The sequence below is a fragment of the Indicator indicator genome, chromosome 22 (assembly GCF_027791375.1).
Source record: "Indicator indicator isolate 239-I01 chromosome 22, UM_Iind_1.1, whole genome shotgun sequence".
In the NCBI taxonomy this organism is placed as follows: Eukaryota; Metazoa; Chordata; class Aves; order Piciformes; family Indicatoridae; genus Indicator; species Indicator indicator.
This window is the reverse complement of record NC_072031.1, coordinates 14,634,361-14,652,248: the sequence shown is the minus strand read 5'-3', so window position 1 is coordinate 14,652,248 and position 17,888 is coordinate 14,634,361. Positions and strand designations below refer to the sequence as shown.

Genomic DNA, 17,888 nt, shown 5'->3' with positions numbered 1-17,888 from the left:
ACAACCAACCAACAAAGGACAAAATAAAAAAGCCCAACAAGTGAAAGGAGGGAAAAGGTGTGATGAGAATGTAAAAATGAAAATCAAAGAAACCAACCTTTGTGAGATTCAAACCAAAGCAATGTAGCATGCAAAGAGAAAACTCACAGAAAAAGTCATGCAAAAGGCGACAGAAATTATGGATCTTTGGAAAAAAAAAAAAGAAAAGAAAAATACACAGACAGGAAGAGGCGAGAGAAGCACAGCGTTAAGCCTAGGAATTTGGCCTGCCTTGCTGTACTCTGGTTGCTGATAAGGAAAGCCCACAGATGTGACACTCAGTTATGTTAAGTTAAATTTCATGCTTTACACCAAAAACATGCAAGAACATCCGCCCGGGACAGGTTAGTACGTGACCCCTCCCACCCACCGTGACCAGAGCCCGGATGTCTCTGGGCTGGTTTTGAGGAGCAGGAACCCCCTTTGTTTCTCCCAGTAGGGTTCTAAGTTGGGGTGTCCCATCCTGAGGAAGCTCAGAGCAAGAGAGGGGTTACATGAGGCTGGAGAGGCTTCGGTGCAGGGCACATGCATAGGGGTGGGTGTCTCAGCAGCTGCCTTTCAGAACGTGCAGCGTTTGTTATGTCAGGGCAGAGCTTGGGGGGGGTCCATATGGGGCTGGTCATGCTGCCAAGAAGGGGTTGGTGCCCCCCAGGCAGCTCAAGAAGAATGAGCTGGCACCAGTCAGGCTCCTCCATTGTCCCTCCCCACAGAGAAGGTAGGAACCTTTCCAAAATTAGGCATGATGGAAGGGGAGGGCACATGAAATTCAGAGGGTCTGTCAAAAAAAAAAAAAAAAAAAAAAAAGTAAAAGCTATGATGTCTCCCCACAGTCTGGGGCTGCAGAAACCTCCCACAGTGAATCCACTCCATCCCAGCAGGGCTTGGTGGGGTTACTCCCTTCTTTAACATGACTTTAATCCCTCTGCTCCCAGGGAAACAGAAGGGAAATCCCCAAAACAATTAGACTGGAGCAAGAAAAGGACTCCAGCTCTTCCAAAAACCCTCTAATTTCTAGGTCAATGTTTGGGTCACTTCTCACTGCAGCCATGTTTTGCTCAGCTCTTGTGCAGACTTCTCCTCTTGCCCTCTCTCTTCATACTGAGGCATTTCGGCCAACTTCAACATGACCAATCTGATGGTGGATTCAGCATCCAGCTTTTAGCCCTATTCCCTGACTTTTCCAGGCTCCAGACAAAGGGAGGTCGGCTGCCTTTGCCCCAGGGAAGTGGGAGTTAGTTACTCTTCCATCACTGCCAAGTGAAAATGGAACTCCTCCAAGCAAGCACTGTCAGCTTGGGGACTCCAGAAATAACTGCAAGAAAATCTCTTCCAAGGAGGTCACCAGCAAGGAAGGCAGAATGCCTCCCTGCCTGGGCTGTCTTCACTGCCTGTGCAACTTTTCCAAGGGAAATTTATCTCATGAGAAATAAGGATGCAAGGTTCAGCAGCGGCTTTGCTGCCATGGGAGCTCAGCTCATGGCCATACTGATCCAGAGCCAGTGTGGCCAAGGAGATGTGGGCAGGTCAAAATGCTGTCCCTGCACAAAATAGGACTATGGACCCAGAAGATGCCCTGCAGGTGTCACAGCTCCTCCAGGTATGGATGCTCCCAGAAGAAGGGTTGGAAAAGGTCCAGTTTGTTTGGAGGAGGCCATGGAAGGCTTCCCAAGAGATTCAGAACCACTTCTAGGCTTTGCAGAGGAAAGGCATCTTGTAACAGCGGAAACCTTCAAGTGATCCAAGACAACAGGTTGTGCTGGTGCAAAGCCTGCTCTGGCTGTGAGGAACAGGCCCAGGAGATACACCTGCATGTGCTGTGTTTGCCCATGAATTGTCACACAAATCCCCTAGGGAGGAGCAACTGCTGACCTAGAAGACGCTTAGAAAGTCTTATGTGCACCCCACTGCCTGTGGGGAATATCTGGGGCACAGAAAGGGGGTAAGCAATATTGCACAAGCAAACACAGGAGAGGATAGATCAGAGGTCGACTATGCTGAGGTCCCACTTGTCTTGCATGGCTTTGTTTTGCTTTCCCTTGGGGATGGATGCTAGCAGGTAACTCTGTGTTCTGTCCACTGCATCCCAGATCAGAGGTTTTGTTAAGACAGACCTGGTAAGGTTCCAGAATTAGCAACACCTGCAAGATCAAATCTCTTGGAGCCCACCCTGTAGCACACATCTCTGCATCAGCCAGAGTGTCCCTACAAACACCCTGAAGTCCACCAGGGGCCCCCTCGGGCACACGGGAAGATGGATTTTCTCTCCTACCTGCAACACGTAGCCCTCCCGGGCGCTCTGCTCCCGGCCCAGTGCCACTTTCAGCTGGTCCTGCAGGTGTCGGTTCTGCTCCAGGAGCTCCAGGGCCTCCTTCTGCTTCTGTTCCAGCTGGAGGGACACGAAGAGAGACAACGTCCAGGGAGTGGGCAGGGGGTCAGCCATAAGAGCCAGTGAGGAGGGGACATAGAGCAGAACAAGCAGGGCGTTTGATGGCACTGCAGCTTTGCCCTGCTCCGGGATCTGGATTTCATTTCGCCAAGCAAAATCCCTCCCTGCTGAAAGAAGGGAGCAACGCCCTCCTTTAATTCGTAAAGCTCACAGCAGCAAAGGATGAATGGCACCAGCTCGTGCCAGGCATGACCCCAGCAAATCCCAGCCTGGTTCAGGTCGGTGATACTCCTGGGTACTCCATGCCTGCAGCCCTTTCATCCCTGCTAATACACCTTAATGCCAACTAACAACAACCTTTATTAGCCCAGGCATGAACCTCTTCCAAGTAAGCTGAATCTCCTCCTTCCTTTTCCTCAAATTGAATTTAAGATTTTTTGAGGTAGGCTCCACAAAAAGGGCACCTCTGTGGCATGTGCCACCATGCAAACCAGTTTATAGCTCTGTAGACAGAACTGCAGACATAAATCTCTACCGCTGCAGAGGCACACAGAACTCTGAGCTTGAACTGGGTGTCTGCTTGATACACATCAATTGTACCCTCTCAGAGACAGGCTGGCCAACAACCAAAGAAGCTGTTTAAGTGGGAGGGGGTAATGAAATCCAACCCTTGGAAGAAGAGCCCTTTCTACAGCTGTGGGAACACAAAAGCTGCCAGCAGAGCCATTTGGGAACGGACACAGACCTGTGTCCTGCCAGCTCCCCAGAGGACCCCACAGCATCCCCACTTATTACCACTACAAAGTCAGAATAAGTGCAGCTTTTCTAAGCCTTCTTCAGGCTTCCTACAGCTCCTGCAGAGTTCCTGCAGGCAGCCTGCTTTACCTCCTTCTCCAGCAACGTGGTCAAGTGCTGCTTTGTCAGCCCCTCATCCCGGTCCTCGGCATGGGCAAGGTGCAGGGGTGTGATGGGGATCTGCTTCTCCTCCCGCAGTGGAGTGGTCTCCACCTGGTGCCAGCGCTGCTCGATCTCCACGTGGACATTTTGGGGTTTGATGTCCGTTGGGACGGGCAGGATCCGGTCCACCTCCATCCTTAATGCTTCTTCTGACCCTGCCCCATCCACAGCATCGATCATCTCGAAGCGCTTGCGCCGCTCCTCCCGCCGCCGGGCCCGCTCCCGCTCCAGCTCCCCCAGGTCGGCATCAGTGGCACCAGTGTCCCTTGGGAAGGCGGCAGAGCCACTCTTGGAGGAGTCTGCAGCGTTGGCACGCTCCTGAGCCAGGGCTTGCTGGATGGGGCGAAATTCAGCCCAGTCAAACGTCTTGGATCGTCCTTCTCGCCGGCGCTCCCGGGCACGGCTCCGCTTCTGCTCCGGGTCCAGCTCCGCTTGCTCCGCATCCGGCTTCTCGCTGGGCTTTGGACCAGTCTCGAAGGAAGAGCTTGTTTTGCTTTTCTCTTCCGGCAGGGAGCTGAAAGGACAAAGAGAGGGTGATGGAAGGTGTCAGTGGGTGCTCGAGATGACCAGGCACTCCCACGCATGCCTCAAAGAGCGAAGTGGAAAGGGGCTGCTGGAAGCCCAAGCCAATGCCATGTGGGTGCCCCCTGCCCCTCCGTCTCCCATTGCTTCTCAGGCACAGGAGCTGATCACACTGGTGTGCAAAGCCTTGGCGCAAGTGACCCTGGCTGCTCGTGGGCACCCCTTGGCCCCGATGAGCGACCGATCCTGACCTCATTCCTCCTCAGCAGCCACCCTGGGGCCAGTGACCATGACCCAGCAGCAGCCTGTGGCTCAGGCAGCGATCCCAAACCATCCATCCAGGCACGGAAGAGGCTTTGAACGCTCCTCGGGTGCCCGCCGGCTGGCTGGCTGCCCGCCCGCAGCCCCAGGGCACCATGCACACACACTGGGCAACGTGGCCACAGTCACGTGCTCGCAGGGAGGATGCCACCAGTCCCACCAAAGTCAGCCTGGCTTCAGAGCTGCGGGATGGAGAAGCACAGAGCAGCTCCCAGAGCTCTTGGGTAACAGAGGGGAAGGTTTTACTTGAGCTTGGCAAAGCTGGGGTATGAATGAGTTGAAAACTTCTCCATGCCACTATCTACATTGAAGGCACAGATCTCTCCCTGGGCAAACCAGCCTCAGCCTCACCCCAGCACCTATGTGCAGTTGTCAGTGCAGCAAGGAGAGCAAGAGTTACTCAACACACCATGGAAGTCACTGGGAATGCTGATTTCTCAAGCAGGAAATTATTTTTAGTGCCGAGTTAGAGGGTGGTGGATTGAGAGGAGAGACATAGTGGTCAAAGCAGGGGAAGTTAATAGGGGAAGGCAACACCATTTCTAACCTACCAATAATCCCTAATGTTGTATTAGCTTATTAAATGCAGACATGCCAGCCTTGGAACATGCAGAACCAAATTAAAACAGAAAACAGCAGTATGCTAAGTTTGCAGAGGAAGCCCATCCGCAGTGGGTGGATGGTATTTGTTGAACCCTCTTTGCTACCTGAAGCCCCCAAGATGCTCAAGCTAACTGCTGGCTCTCCCTGCTCCCACAGCATCCCCCAGGCTCCAGCTTTCTGGAAGGGCAGAGTGGGAAGAGCTGGAAAGCAGCTCCCTGGGCCCTTTGCTGCAGGCAAATCACTGCTAACAGGGCTCTGACCCATGGACCTCATGCACCCAGACTGCTGACACCAGGAGGGAGCAGCAACAGCACAGCTTCTCCTCCTCTCTTGCTAACACACCTTAGCTCCCACAGCCAGCAACCTCATGGTGGTGCATACGCCCAAACAAAGAATGGAGCAGAAGAGATGACTCTGCACAGGTCCAATGCTAGTATCTTCTGATGCACTTTCATCCACAGTCAAACCACAGCCTCAGTAGAGCTGGGTTTCAAGAAATTCTGTCAGTTACAGGCTAAAACCAGCTCAGAGATAATTCCTTCTTCAGCTCTGTCACTTGCAGCTAATAAAATAAACCCAAAAGGCATGAGGATGAAGCCTCCTCACTCCTCAACCATTAAGAGATACCCATGACTCCGAAGCCAGGTGCTCAGGCTGGAGTCAGTCAGTAATTACAGCTGCGTTTTGCATAAGGGAAGCAGGGATGAGATGGAGGCTTAAAATGGAAAAGAGTGATGGGAAAAAAGGGGGTCCTGAGGCCCCCTGGATGTTGTTGAGAGACAAAACTCATGCTGCTCTGAACACTAGGGGGAATAATCTCAGCATTTCTAGAGGTGACATCTCTTGCAGGCATGTTTCTCCTCTGCTGCTTTCCAAAGGGCATGGGATGTGTGTCAGGGAGCAGAGGGATGGCTGCTGGGAACTGAGCGAAGAGACTCAAAGCCTGACCCGAAGTGTCTCGTTTCATCTCCCCCAAGTGCCCCACAGCTATTAATTCTGCTCAAGCATTTCCCATCTCCCCTGTCCCAGACAAATTAACTCAGATCACATGGGAGGGAGGTATTTATAGGTCAAAATACAAAGTTTTTTAAGACGGGTGGCTGTGGCAGCTGTGAGCTGAGCATGCTGCAGCACCCTGCAAAAGGCACATGAAGGCTGCAGGGAACTGGGGAGCACTGGGGAACTCAGCCTCAGCAGGGCTGGGAGCTGAACAAGGACCCAATGCTGGAGTGGCCACCTTCTTTCCTGCAGGTATTTTCTATCTGCATAGTCATCGTCAGCAGAGTGTAATTAGTGTCTCTGCAGACTGCAGGGCACTGCTGAGGGCAGGCAGTAGTGCAGCATCTGCCCCACCATCAGGTTCTGACACAGGCAGCAATATAAACAGTAATTAGGACTTGAGAAAACAAAAAAACATGCGCTTGGCTTGGTGGAGACACGGCAGAAGGCTGCAGGAGTGCGTAGAGTTGGGTTGGCCCTGGGGATGGGGAGAACACCACCATCTTCCCAGCACAGACCAACATCCCTCTCACACCCTGTCTGTGAAGTGCAGGCATCTGCTACCCTCCTTCACAGAATCACAGAATTGTTTTGGTTGGAAAAGACCTTTAAGATCCAGCCCAACCATTCTCTAATTCTACTAAGTCTGGTGCTAAGCCATGTCCCTCAGCACCACATCTCTGCTTCCTTTAAACACCTCCAGGGATGGGGGTCCAACCACCTCCCTGGGGAGCCTGTTCCAGTCTTTGATGACTCTTTCAGTGAAAAAGTTTCCTCTAATATCCGATTTAAACTTCCTATGGTGCAACTTGAGGTCATTTCCACTTGTCCTATTACTTGTTACTAGGGAGAAGAGACTGACCCCACCTCACTCCTTTCAGGGAGTTGTAGAGAGTGAGAAGGTCTCTCTTCAGCCTCCTTCTTCCACGCTAAACAACTCCAGTTCCCTCAGCCATTCCTCATGAGCCTCTGGCAGTCTGTCCTTCAGCCTTCCAGCAGCCTCATTCCCAAGCCACTCCCCAAGTGCAGATGTAAAGGACATGCCTAAAGCCAGGTGGGATGGGCTGGGGTACCCATGCCAGAACAAAGGACTTGTGACCAAGCAGTGGTGAACACAGCCCTGCTTCACACACGGCACAACCCCTCAGCTCACAGCAACGTGACCAACCCACACCAGACTCTAACCCATCCCAAGCCAGCTCAGTGGAAAACAACACAAGTGCACCTCTAATTCTCTTCTCCCCAGCTCAGGACAGAGACTCAGGGTCTGTTTATGCAGCATAACAAGTAACTGCCCAACTGGCACCTGTGCTTGGATCCTCTCACGAGGGTAAGCCAAGACAAACCACTTTGTGTAGGCTTGGAGCAGATGCAAAGACAGTGAGCACAGGACTACCATGCTGGAGTAACCTGTTAGGCTATAAATATATCTGGTTCTTTAAAGGCAGAGATGTCCCCTCAAATTTCCTCCGTCTTCATCTTCATATCTAGTCACATCGGAAGATACCAGTGTGGGGGAATCAAGTGTCAAGACCAGGGTGCTTCTTCCCTTCTCTCTGGCTTTTATTTAAAGGGAAAAAAAAAAAAAGGGGGGAGGAGAAAAAAAAGATAAAAAAAGAAAAAAAAAAGAACGAAAAATAAATGGAAACTGCAGGACTTCCCATCCAAGGTGCAGGAAAGGAGGAGCATGCAGTGAATCACGAGATATACAAACCACAAAACGTTAATACAGGAGAGAACACAGTATTCCAACCTGGGCTTCAGCACGGATAGTTTCAAAGAGAAGTTTTTCCTGGGAATGCATGGAAATCAAACATACACAGGAGTGAGGAGAGAGGAGGCTTCCCCGAGACCCCCGTGAGATCCACCAGAGCTCTGGCAGGGCTGGAAAACGGTGGCTGAGTGCCAAGTGGGAAGGGGAAGGAGAGAGTGGAAGACCTCCATGTCAGCAACACCTGGTGAGAAGAGCCATCCCGACAGTGTGTGGACAAACCTGGCAAAAACCTGCTCCTTGTAGCTTAGGTAAGGACAGAGATGGAGTTAATGGTGGGGCTGTGTCCACAAAGCCTGTCAGAGGTGGCCTGTAGGAGGGTGGCTGGCACAGTCAGCTGTGAGGTCAAACACCTTTCCCCACAGCCACAAGCGTTCACCAAAGGCACACTGTGGCATGGGGGGGTCCCTTCCTCTGGCACTGACAGCAGGAGGTGACCCAAGAGTTACTAACATGTGAGGGGAATGAGCTGCAGCAGCTATCTGGGAGATCAAAAGAGGAGGGAGGATGATCTGCTGGCTGCAGTGGAAAATCTATCAGAGCCAAGCAGCTTCTAAATTGAACCCTGGGCTCGTGCTGCCATGACCTGCGGAGGGGTTGGGCAGCTCGTGCTGAACAGTAGCCAGAGGAAAGGGGGAACCCAGCACAACTGAATCCAAGTGGTTTCACAATACCTGGTGGGAATCCAGAGGAGCCTTGATATAGGAACAGTATTTCATATTCCTATGCACAAATTAAAGCACATTTTCAACCCTCTTTGAAATCTGCATGGGTAACTGAGAATATCAGCATCCCACACAAACTAAGCCCAGAGAGAGGGATGTGAGAAAGAGCCACAGCCTCCAGGAACAAACAGACTCAGAAAGAGGAAAGAAAGGGGATGAGGAAAGAGTTACTCCTGCACAGAAACCAGACAACTGCAGAGGCTGCTATACTGCCCCCCTTTACCTTGTTACATCAGGGGCAGTGGTGGGGCGAACGTGCTTCATGATGGTCTGGATCCAGTTGCGGCGAATGCCTGATGTCATGGCAGAGAGAGTGAACTCCCCTTCCTTTGTCTAGGGAGAGAGAAGGACCAGCTCACAGCAGCTGACTGGACCCACCAGCACCCTCCCACAACCCCCAATGCCACACTGCACCCAACCTCAAGCACCCAGTGCTGGGACACTGCTCGATGGCCGTGCACAGGTCAGACCCAGCCCCTCCACCCCCCAGCACACTCACAGTGGCAGTTGGTGTTCCTCAGCAATCTGGTTCATTTTTTCTGTAGCTGAGACAAAACCTGCCCTTCCCTCTTTGTGAATCACAAAACCAGCTCTCAAACCCAGAGACAGAGCTCTATGGGACATGGTGGGCAACACTGGGTGCCCTCTCTTAGGTGTCTGGGGAGATGTTTCCCTTACAAGCATGAGCATCCCCTAGCAGTGGCACAGCATGAGCAACCCCAGCAGCTGCCATGCCGCCATACTCTTCCTCCTCCACACATTTTCCTTACATGGATCTGGAAGCCGTAGTTTCGCTGAACTGGGTACTCAGTGACATCATAGCACGTGGATAAATCGATTTCTCCATCCAGGTCAGCTGCCTGGAGAGGGAAGAGGTGTAAGAAGGTGAAATAAGACATAATGCTTTGCAATCCTGAAGCACAGCAGGTCTGTGAGACTTTGGAATCTGGGAGACAACCTTCCTGGGGCTGGTTTGGGAGCACCTGGGGCTCCCCTGAGAGCAGAGCCCTGTGGGTTGAACACTGATGGGGCAGACACTTACCTCCTCTGCCACTGAATCCCGGTAGTATCTCAGGCTTTGGTCGGTCAGCACAAACCAGTGCTTCTTCCACTAGGAAACAACCAAGATGGGGCAGTTACAGTCTTGCCCTTTCCCCATCGGTACAGCTCGTCACAGGTGACCCAGTGGAAGTATCCCACAGGGAAGCAGCTCACAGCCTTTTCCTTCCCAGCTCTATACCTGGTCTCATTGAGAGGGCCTCCTGGAGTGGGGAGACCCCAAGAGGCAGCAGTGCAAGGGATACTGTGATGGTTTGTACCACCAGGACCCCAATTTCCCCAGCTCTGCTGCACCAGCAGAGCACTGGAGCTGTAGCAGCACCACACCTGATTGTGACAGTGACAGAGCACAAGAGCCACCAGTTGCAGCCAGAACCTTCCCATTAGCTCCACTGGCAAGATGATGCTTTTAGTGGCTGCACTTAAAGCCTCACAGGGACCTTGCTTTTTAAAAAAACAAGCAGTAAACCACTCAGATTTTATCTGCAGTACCTAGAAATTGAGTTGGAGTCTATTCCTGGCCCTCATTCTACACAGATACACCTTCTGCAGGCTCCCAGCCAGGCACAGGCTTACCCAGGGCAGCTTTCAGTTAACAAAACACTCACTCCAGCAGGTCATTCCTTCCAGACCTGCCTGCAGCCCCAGGATACCCTTATTGCAGCCTGGGCTATGGTGCTCAACAGCTGTGGGAAAGTTGTCCTCAGTTTTCCTCGACAGGCTGAGCAGAATGCAATGGAATCCAGGGAAGGAGTGGTTTGCAAACAGCCAGGCCATCAATGCCCATCTTGAAGGCTCCAATAGAGCAGCACATACTGCATCCCTCTGGGAATGGACAGGAGGAAAGTGGCAGCAGCTGCTTCCCTCAGTGCCAACCCAGAGGCATTTATTTATTTCTTGGCTGTGCCACTTCCCCAGTACTCAGGAGACCTCATCTGAGCCTCGCTACTGATGCCAAAGAGGTTGCTGGGTTGCAAGGGAGATGAAACTAGTAAGAGAAAGGGAACAGACTGCTATCCAGCTCACTTGAAACCCATGACTTGACATCCAGCTGTGGAGCTTTGAAAGCTCCCCAGGACAGACCACCAGCTATTCCCAAACACTGCTTGCACAGGGCTCACACACAACCACTGCTGCCTGGCTCCAGAGTCACACAAATTCCCTCTCACTGCTCTGCCCTAGCACCCTACATCTGGTTTCTCCCCTCTGGAGCATAGCCCAACACTGATCTACCCTGCAAGGACATGTGGGCTCTGTCAGCACCAAGAGCAGCCTTATGTGCAACCTGCACAGCCAGGACACTGGACTGCCAGCTGCCAGAGACCAGGACTGACCACAGCACCGAAGACCAAAGCAAAGGGCAGAGCTTCCCCTGGACTCACCTGCCCATCCTCATACTGCTTTGTCAACCAGCCCTTCTTGAAATTCAGCAGGTCAGGCTGCAAGAAAGGAAAGGGGTGATCAGAGGGGAGGGAAGAAGCATCTTCCAACAGCAGTGGCTTGATAAAACACATTGCAGCAATAAAGGAGATCAGCAACAGTTAAATTCATAGAATCATAATTTGGGCTGAAAGGGACCTTTAAAGGTCATCTAGTCCAAATTGGATCATTATATTGTGTGGTGGCTCAACCTCCTCCTCCCAAGAGGAACAGAGACCTACTGTATGGTTTATTAGCACTTCTCTTGCAATTTCCTATTGTAGCACCAGTGTTACAGAGGAAGGAGAAGCAAGGAATTAGCAGGAGTGCAGGCAGCTTTGTGCTTCGATTGTGTATTACAAACTACGTGCTATCAATGAAAGGCTGCAGGGTTCAAACCAAGGCTGAGTTCCCAAGGTTGAAAATAGAGGGAATTCCATTACTGCACCACCCAAATGACACCTGCTCATTCCTCCAAAGTGGGTGCACTGGGATGCTGCAGCTCTGAGAAACGCAACCAAGACAGCGTGGGAGAACTCCCACCAGCCCTTCCTCCCAGCCCTGCCCGTATGCAGGGAAGGATGTGGTGGAAATGCTTTCACTCCCTCGAGGCTGAGCTCCTCCAGCTGCTCCATGTGCTGCAGAGTGGAGGAGGAAAGGACAACAGTGTGTGAAATGCAGCTGGAGAGTCTGAAACTGGCTAGAGCAAGGGGGGCAATGGAAAACTGGAAGCTTATTCAGTCAAACCTATCCTGTGGGGTGGCATATCCCATACTTGAGAGCTCCCATGGTGATGGGAACCCAGCCCCACTCCTTAAAAACACAGGGGAAAGTAAATGCTACCTTGTCCTTCCTAATTCCCTAGAGAATTGCAGAAAGGAGTGGACTGATGCCAGCCTGAGCAGCCCTGGCTGTGATGTGGCTACAGGCAATAAATTCACTGAGCCCCACCAGGACCTGCTGACAAGGCAGTGATAAGCCACAAATGAACTACAGAAGAAATGGCATTTGCAATGCCTACATCCATCTCTGAAGCAGGCTGGGAGAGCTAGGCATCCTTATCTCAGCCCTCATTTACCCTGAGAGAACAATACCACCACCTCCCTGCTTCTTCTCGGCCAAAGTGCAGGTGGGATGATACTTACAGGACCTGGGTCCTCTTTTAAGCTCTTTGTTATAAAACAGGAGAGTGTCAAGCAACAGATCAACATTATGGATCAAAAATCACCAGCTCAATCCTGCACTTTGCAAAGGAAAACAGGACTGCAAGTGTTAGAGCTGCTCACAGGCTTGCTATTTATCAACTGAGAAGAACAACAGGGTAAGCATCTTCTGCAAAAGCAGATGAATCCTCCTTAGCAGCATTCATACTACTTCACTACACTTCTTACCTTCCTTGGAATTTAAGGAAAGGTGCAGAAGCAGCCCCAGAGGAAAGATGCTGCCAAACTGCAGATGCACATTTCAGGCTGGGCTGCAGTGAGACACTACAGAAGCACCTAGAGTGGGAACGTTTCTCCTGCAGGTCCTGCTCCTCCATGGGAAACACTCCAACTTCCTCTAAGTGCTTGGGCAGGCAGGAGAGTAGCTTTGCCTGAAGGTACAAAGCTGCTGAAGCATGAAAAATTTGGGACCAGCTGCCACTGAAGGGTATAGATATCAGAATCCAAAACCAGACGAAGCACTTGGTGGAAGAGATATCCAGACAGAGCAAGCCACAGCTCTGCTGTAACCCATTGAGCCTAACAAGGGATGAACTCTCCCTTGGCTTTTATCCTGATAACTGTTGATAACCAGCGTGATCTGACGCAGCAAACCCAACAGGCAGGGGAGAGTAACATAAAGATGTACTTAATGCAAGGAAAAGGTTTTCCTCCCTCTGACTGCATGATTTTCTTGCCTTTACTAGATGATGTGCATCATCTGTTTATGTGCACTCCTTGCATGTTTTTATTACCACCAAGAATCTGTAAAATCACAAATCACTTGTGGCAGTAGAAGTGTATATATAAAAAAGCCAGCAAAAAAATCACTAAGCTGCTGCACTTTTCTGAGAAGTCCTTCAACAGAAGCTGTCCATCCAGGAAAAATGCAGCGCCTACTTACAATGGCTGAGTAATCTTTTGGAAATTGGCAAGTGTGTTTATTTTGTTCCTGCAGAAAGGTGGGGAGTGAGAGGAGAGCATTCTGTGTTTGTTTTGTACTGCTTGCCTCCAGGTCTGGTGAGCACTTGAAATATGCAAAGGGAGGAAAGCTCAGCAAGGCAGGTTCAGCACTTCCTCACAGCCTTCATCCTGGTCACACCCACTTGCAACTGCATTAACACCAAGGAGGAGGCATCAGAAAACCAGGCCATGTGTTGGGTCTCCTCAACGTGCCAAGTGTGAAGCTAAGTCACTGAAACTTGCTCCAAATCTGAGTGTACCACATGCCCTACCTGCTGGCTATGGGGAAAGGAGCAGACAGTCCAGTTTTCAATGGATCTGCCCAGGAAGAGCCTCTCATGTGCTCCCCCAAGGCTAAGGATATGGCCCCAGTGGCTCACCGTCATAGAGGACTCCGTGGACCTTCTGTCCAGTGACTTTGCCCGGCGATGTGGGGACAGAGGAGATGCAGACACATCCAGGATGGAGCCCACAGCTGCACCTTCACAAGTGAAGTCCTGTGTAAACAGCATTAGCCCAGATCAGTGCAGGAACTAGGACAGCAAGTCCCACTCTCATGGCTCTCAGCATAAAAATCTGTGTGCTTAAGAGGCATCTCAGGCTCACAAGTGCCATTTCATTGGCAATACAGTTTTTTTGTCCTCTCAGGCATTAATTTGTTCCAAATATATTTAAGCATATCTGGGACTCTCCCAACTGCCTGTTTCTTTTGTTACTTCACCTCATCCCAATGTGTCCTGCCATGCCAGAGCTGAAGTTTATCTCTTTTTGGAAGAAGCAGAAAACACAGCCTGGTATTAGCCTGATTAGGACAGATTAGATATGAGGAATAAATTCTTTATAGTGAGAGACACTGGAACAGGTTGCCCAGGGAAGTTGTGGATGCTCCCTTGACCTGGGCTCCAGCATGGGCCAGGCCTTGAGCAACCTGGTCTAGTGGAAGGTGTCCCTGCTCATGGCAGGGGGATTGCAACTAGATGATCTTAAAAGTCCTTTTCAACTCAAACCATTCTGTGATTCCACTCTGACCTGCAGCTGGGCCAAAGAAGCAGGGCAGCAAGCAGCAAACTGGAGCAGACTGAACACACCCAGAGCTGTTTGGCTGCTGCATGAGTCTGTCTGCAACTCCAGATCGTCTGCTTCACCCAGGGACAAAGCCTAGCGCTAAATCCTGGAACTAAATCCTGCATCATGGGTGGCTGTATCCCAGCTGCCATCCTCCAACCCCCCCAGCAGACCTCAGCTGAGCAACTTACTCGTTTCCGGGGGAAAACTCTCTTCTCGCTCCGGCCCTGCCGCGTCTCGCTGGAAAGGGCAGCGCCGCCCGGCGCGTTCGTCTCCATGTGCTCCGCGTTCTCTATATCCAGTGCCTCAAATTTTTCAATTACTTGGGACCTCCTGGAAAACAGAGAGAACAGGGAAACCAGAGCCAGATTAAACACCAGAACTCCGACTGTGCTGAGCTCTACAGTCCCACAAACTTCCGGCTGCAGCATTGCTCACCCCAATGGCCACACACACCTGGGTTTGGGCCCTGTTCCTCTCCAAGCTCGTTTTACCTGGGACCAAAATGAGGAAAAGCTTCACACAACTCATGAAATTAACTCCATGAATAGCCTCTTCTCTAACAGTCAGAAAATCCCTTGCAAAACCAGCAATCATTTTTGACTTGTGAATTTTCCAGCCCCTGGAGAAGCAGAGATTACTGAGCAGCCCTGGCTTAAGCTTTGATTTTACTCTCTGGTGCTGCAGCTATTGATGTACCCCTTGGGCCACAGAGCAGAGACACATCAGAGCAAGCTGGGGTACAGAGGTAATGGGTGGCTTTGGGTCACCCTGTGTGCTCACTGCAATCAATACCCTGTAAAAATTCAGCCCCACATGGGTAACATCCACAGGATTGCACCAAGTGGCCATAGTTGACTTCAGACAAGGGGTCTGGCTTGCAGAGTGCATCAGCTGAAAAGGCTTGAGGAGATGAGGAGCACCCTGTGCAGGCACAGCAGGCCACCCACTGCAGAGCTCTGGGACTCTGCCCCACTCTAAAACTGGTCTGCAAATCCAGTGTGGACAGCAGGGAACACAGTTTGGGCTCTCAGACACTGCCTCAGTGGCCCATCACACCGCAGCACACACATCTCTGAAGGCAGAGGAGAAATGTGGATGGAGCAGAAGCCAGCCCCAGAACAAACCCAAATGGGATGCTCCTGAGAATGAGCAAACACCTTTGCAAGGGGGATTAAAAGCGCCATTTCATCATGAAAAGCTGCTCAGTGACCCACAGGAGAGGAAATACTGGAATTCTCAAAAGACCTCCTGGTGTCTAAGTTTGCATGCCCAGGGGTCTGGGCAAGTATCAACTTCAAGTCTTTAATCACAACCTAGGAATGCTGTAGTGACCTATAACCAACACACACACACACACCAGCTGAGCTGCAAGCTGTGAGGTTTAAAGCTCCATTTTGAAGGTCCCCAAGGAGATGAGTTCAGGAGGATTCTCAACACAAAATTTGGATCCACACATGTCACATCTAAACTCAGGGCTGCTTGCTTTGTGTGAACCTCTAATGTGCATGACAATCACAATGGCAGCCACATGAGTGGAAATAGTTAAGCAGAAAACCATCTTTAACACTTCTCACAGAAAGGAACAGCAGGTTAAGAACTCAAAACCCATGAGATGTTCACTTTTCAACCAAAATTTGCACCAAATTCCATAAATGTGACCAAAAGTCTGAGGACATCACATCCCCCCAGCAGGCTGGGGGCCCCCACCACTGCTGCTCAGAGCCAGGCTGCCAAGACTGGGTGCTGAAGCCCACAGCCAAAAAGGAAGGGACAAAAATCACTGGGGAAGACTTTACTTTGCAAATTCAAACGTCTCTGATGTTTTTGTGGGACATCTGTTCAGTCCATGCTGCTTCCCAGTTTGCAGACTAGGAAGAGACTTGCCCAGAGCTTCCAGTCCCCCTGGGATGTTCTGCTCATGAGATGTCTGTTCAGCATGTGGAGTGTAAATCCACTCCTCCATTCCATTCCTCCAACAGACAGGCAACTGTTTTGGAAGTCACCATGTTTTTAAACCCTTTTTACACTGGCCCAGCCTTCTCTGAGTGGCAGTTTAGGAAGGTGATGTCCATGAATTAACATCATCTGTGCCCTATTAGGTGAAGGCCTGAAGAAAAACAAATCAGGAGGAAAAAAACCAAAACAAAATCAACCAAAATAAAAAAAAAACCACTGAAAAACCAAAACAACCAAAGAAAAAAAAAAAAAAACAACCATGAAACAAAATCAAAAGCAGGTTGATTTCTCATGAAAGGGGCTGCACCACCAGGTTGTTCTACGGCTTGAGATTGAGATGAGATGGTAGCGAAGCAGGCGAAGTAAAGGCGGACACGTCACACAGCAACACAGCAGGAGAAGGTGGAGAGCAACAAGACCTGGAAGAAAACAAGGCTGGAAAATGAATGAACAGAAGAGGAAATTATATATCTACATCTAGATACAAAACAAAAATCAAAGTCATTCCAGTAATTCATCATTGGAAAAGGCAGGAGAAAAACAAATCACTGCAACCAAATCACAGCCCCAAGGGTTAACTCATTTGGATGACAGGAAAAAGAAAATAGTTTTATTTTTTTCCCATTAGCTCAACATTTCAGAGAGGTTACTGCTAGAGATCCTGGGGGGCCAGGGAAGGGAAGGGCTCTCATCTCCCCACTGTGCCAAGCAGAGAGCTGCTCCCTCTCAGCAGCAGCAACGTGGTGGCAAAAGAAGGTTGTGGGCAGGTATGAAGAAGCGTTTTAAAAGCCGTGGTGCAATTTAGTGCTTTCCCAACTACCAAGCTGGTCCCAAGGAGCTCCTGGGCCATGCAGGCTGTTAATCTTTTCCAGGCCACTAAACTCCAGCTGCAGATCTGGGCTGTTAGGTGGAGGGGTGGGTGCAGTGGGAAGGAAAGCTATAAAGACCAGCACAAGCTATCGTTAAAGTGATTTCCTTTGATTGGAAGAAAGGGCTTGGGTTTATTGGATCCATTCATTATTAGCAGCAAGAAAGACAGTCAGTGTCAGGAAAAGGAAGAGGAATTTCCCCAAAAGGTTCACAAAAACGAAGAGGATAGTTTTACAAGAAAAAAAACTCCTATAGGTGGGAGAGCAGGTGCTCCTCTCTACAGGTAGAAGCAGCATTCAGAGCAGAGCTTCAAAACCTCAAAAAGCTCCAGAGGAGGAATTCAAGAAAGAAAAGGCAGCTCTGCTATTCACCGAGGCTAGAGATATGCCTCAGTACCCTGACTGTGCTCCTGCAGCAGATACCACAGTGGACTTTGGCCAGCGTGAGCAGAATGTGGGGGTCAACCAGAAAAGCTGTGGTTTTAGAGGCTGCATCCCTGGAATTGTCCAAGAAAAGTCAAGTTTGCCAACCAGAAATCCCAATGCTGCCCCAGGGATCTGCAGGAGATGGGTGATACATGCAGTAGTACACTTGGAGGAAGGGGGTCTGGGTCTTTGCACACCATTGACTCCCCACACAATGATGGTCTCCTTCCCAAAGCTGCTGGCACTCTCCTGTGATATGCCAAGATTTATCCCTGCATCTGCAGTGCCCTGCTGGGATATGATGCTGGAGGACCTCCCTGCAGCCCTCTTTAGCTGTGATTTTCTGTGCAAAACAGGCTTTGAGATTCATCCATGGGGTTTCCAAAGAGCTTTTTCACCTTAGGGACAGGTCCGAGTCAGAAGATGAGAGGCATGGCTTGATCTCCTGGACACAGACTCTGTCCCCAGGGCTGGTCAGGCACACGTGCTGGCAGCCCTGTCCTGCCAGGGAACTCACACTCTGCCTCCTCACAGAGGTTGTCTCCTGCTTCCTGATTCACCTTCCCAAGCAGCTGGGAGCTCAGACATCTGTCTGCATGGTAC

General features: G+C 50.6%; 1 protein-coding gene across 1 annotated transcript in view; it reads right to left on the bottom strand.

The window, feature by feature from the left end:
• Positions 1-17,888, bottom strand: part of MPRIP (myosin phosphatase Rho interacting protein) — a 79,939-nt gene that overhangs the window by 15,702 nt on the left and 46,349 nt on the right. Inside the window, exons 8-15 of the mRNA XM_054391043.1 lie at positions 14,223-14,364; positions 13,347-13,463; positions 10,765-10,821; positions 9,366-9,434; positions 9,094-9,183; positions 8,547-8,656; positions 3,311-3,896; positions 2,309-2,425 (exon numbers count right to left, since the gene is read on the bottom strand). Coding sequence (XP_054247018.1) covers positions 2,309-2,425; positions 3,311-3,896; positions 8,547-8,656; positions 9,094-9,183; positions 9,366-9,434; positions 10,765-10,821; positions 13,347-13,463; positions 14,223-14,364 — 1,288 coding nt within the window. The remainder of the gene's footprint in view (positions 1-2,308; positions 2,426-3,310; positions 3,897-8,546; positions 8,657-9,093; positions 9,184-9,365; positions 9,435-10,764; positions 10,822-13,346; positions 13,464-14,222; positions 14,365-17,888) is intronic.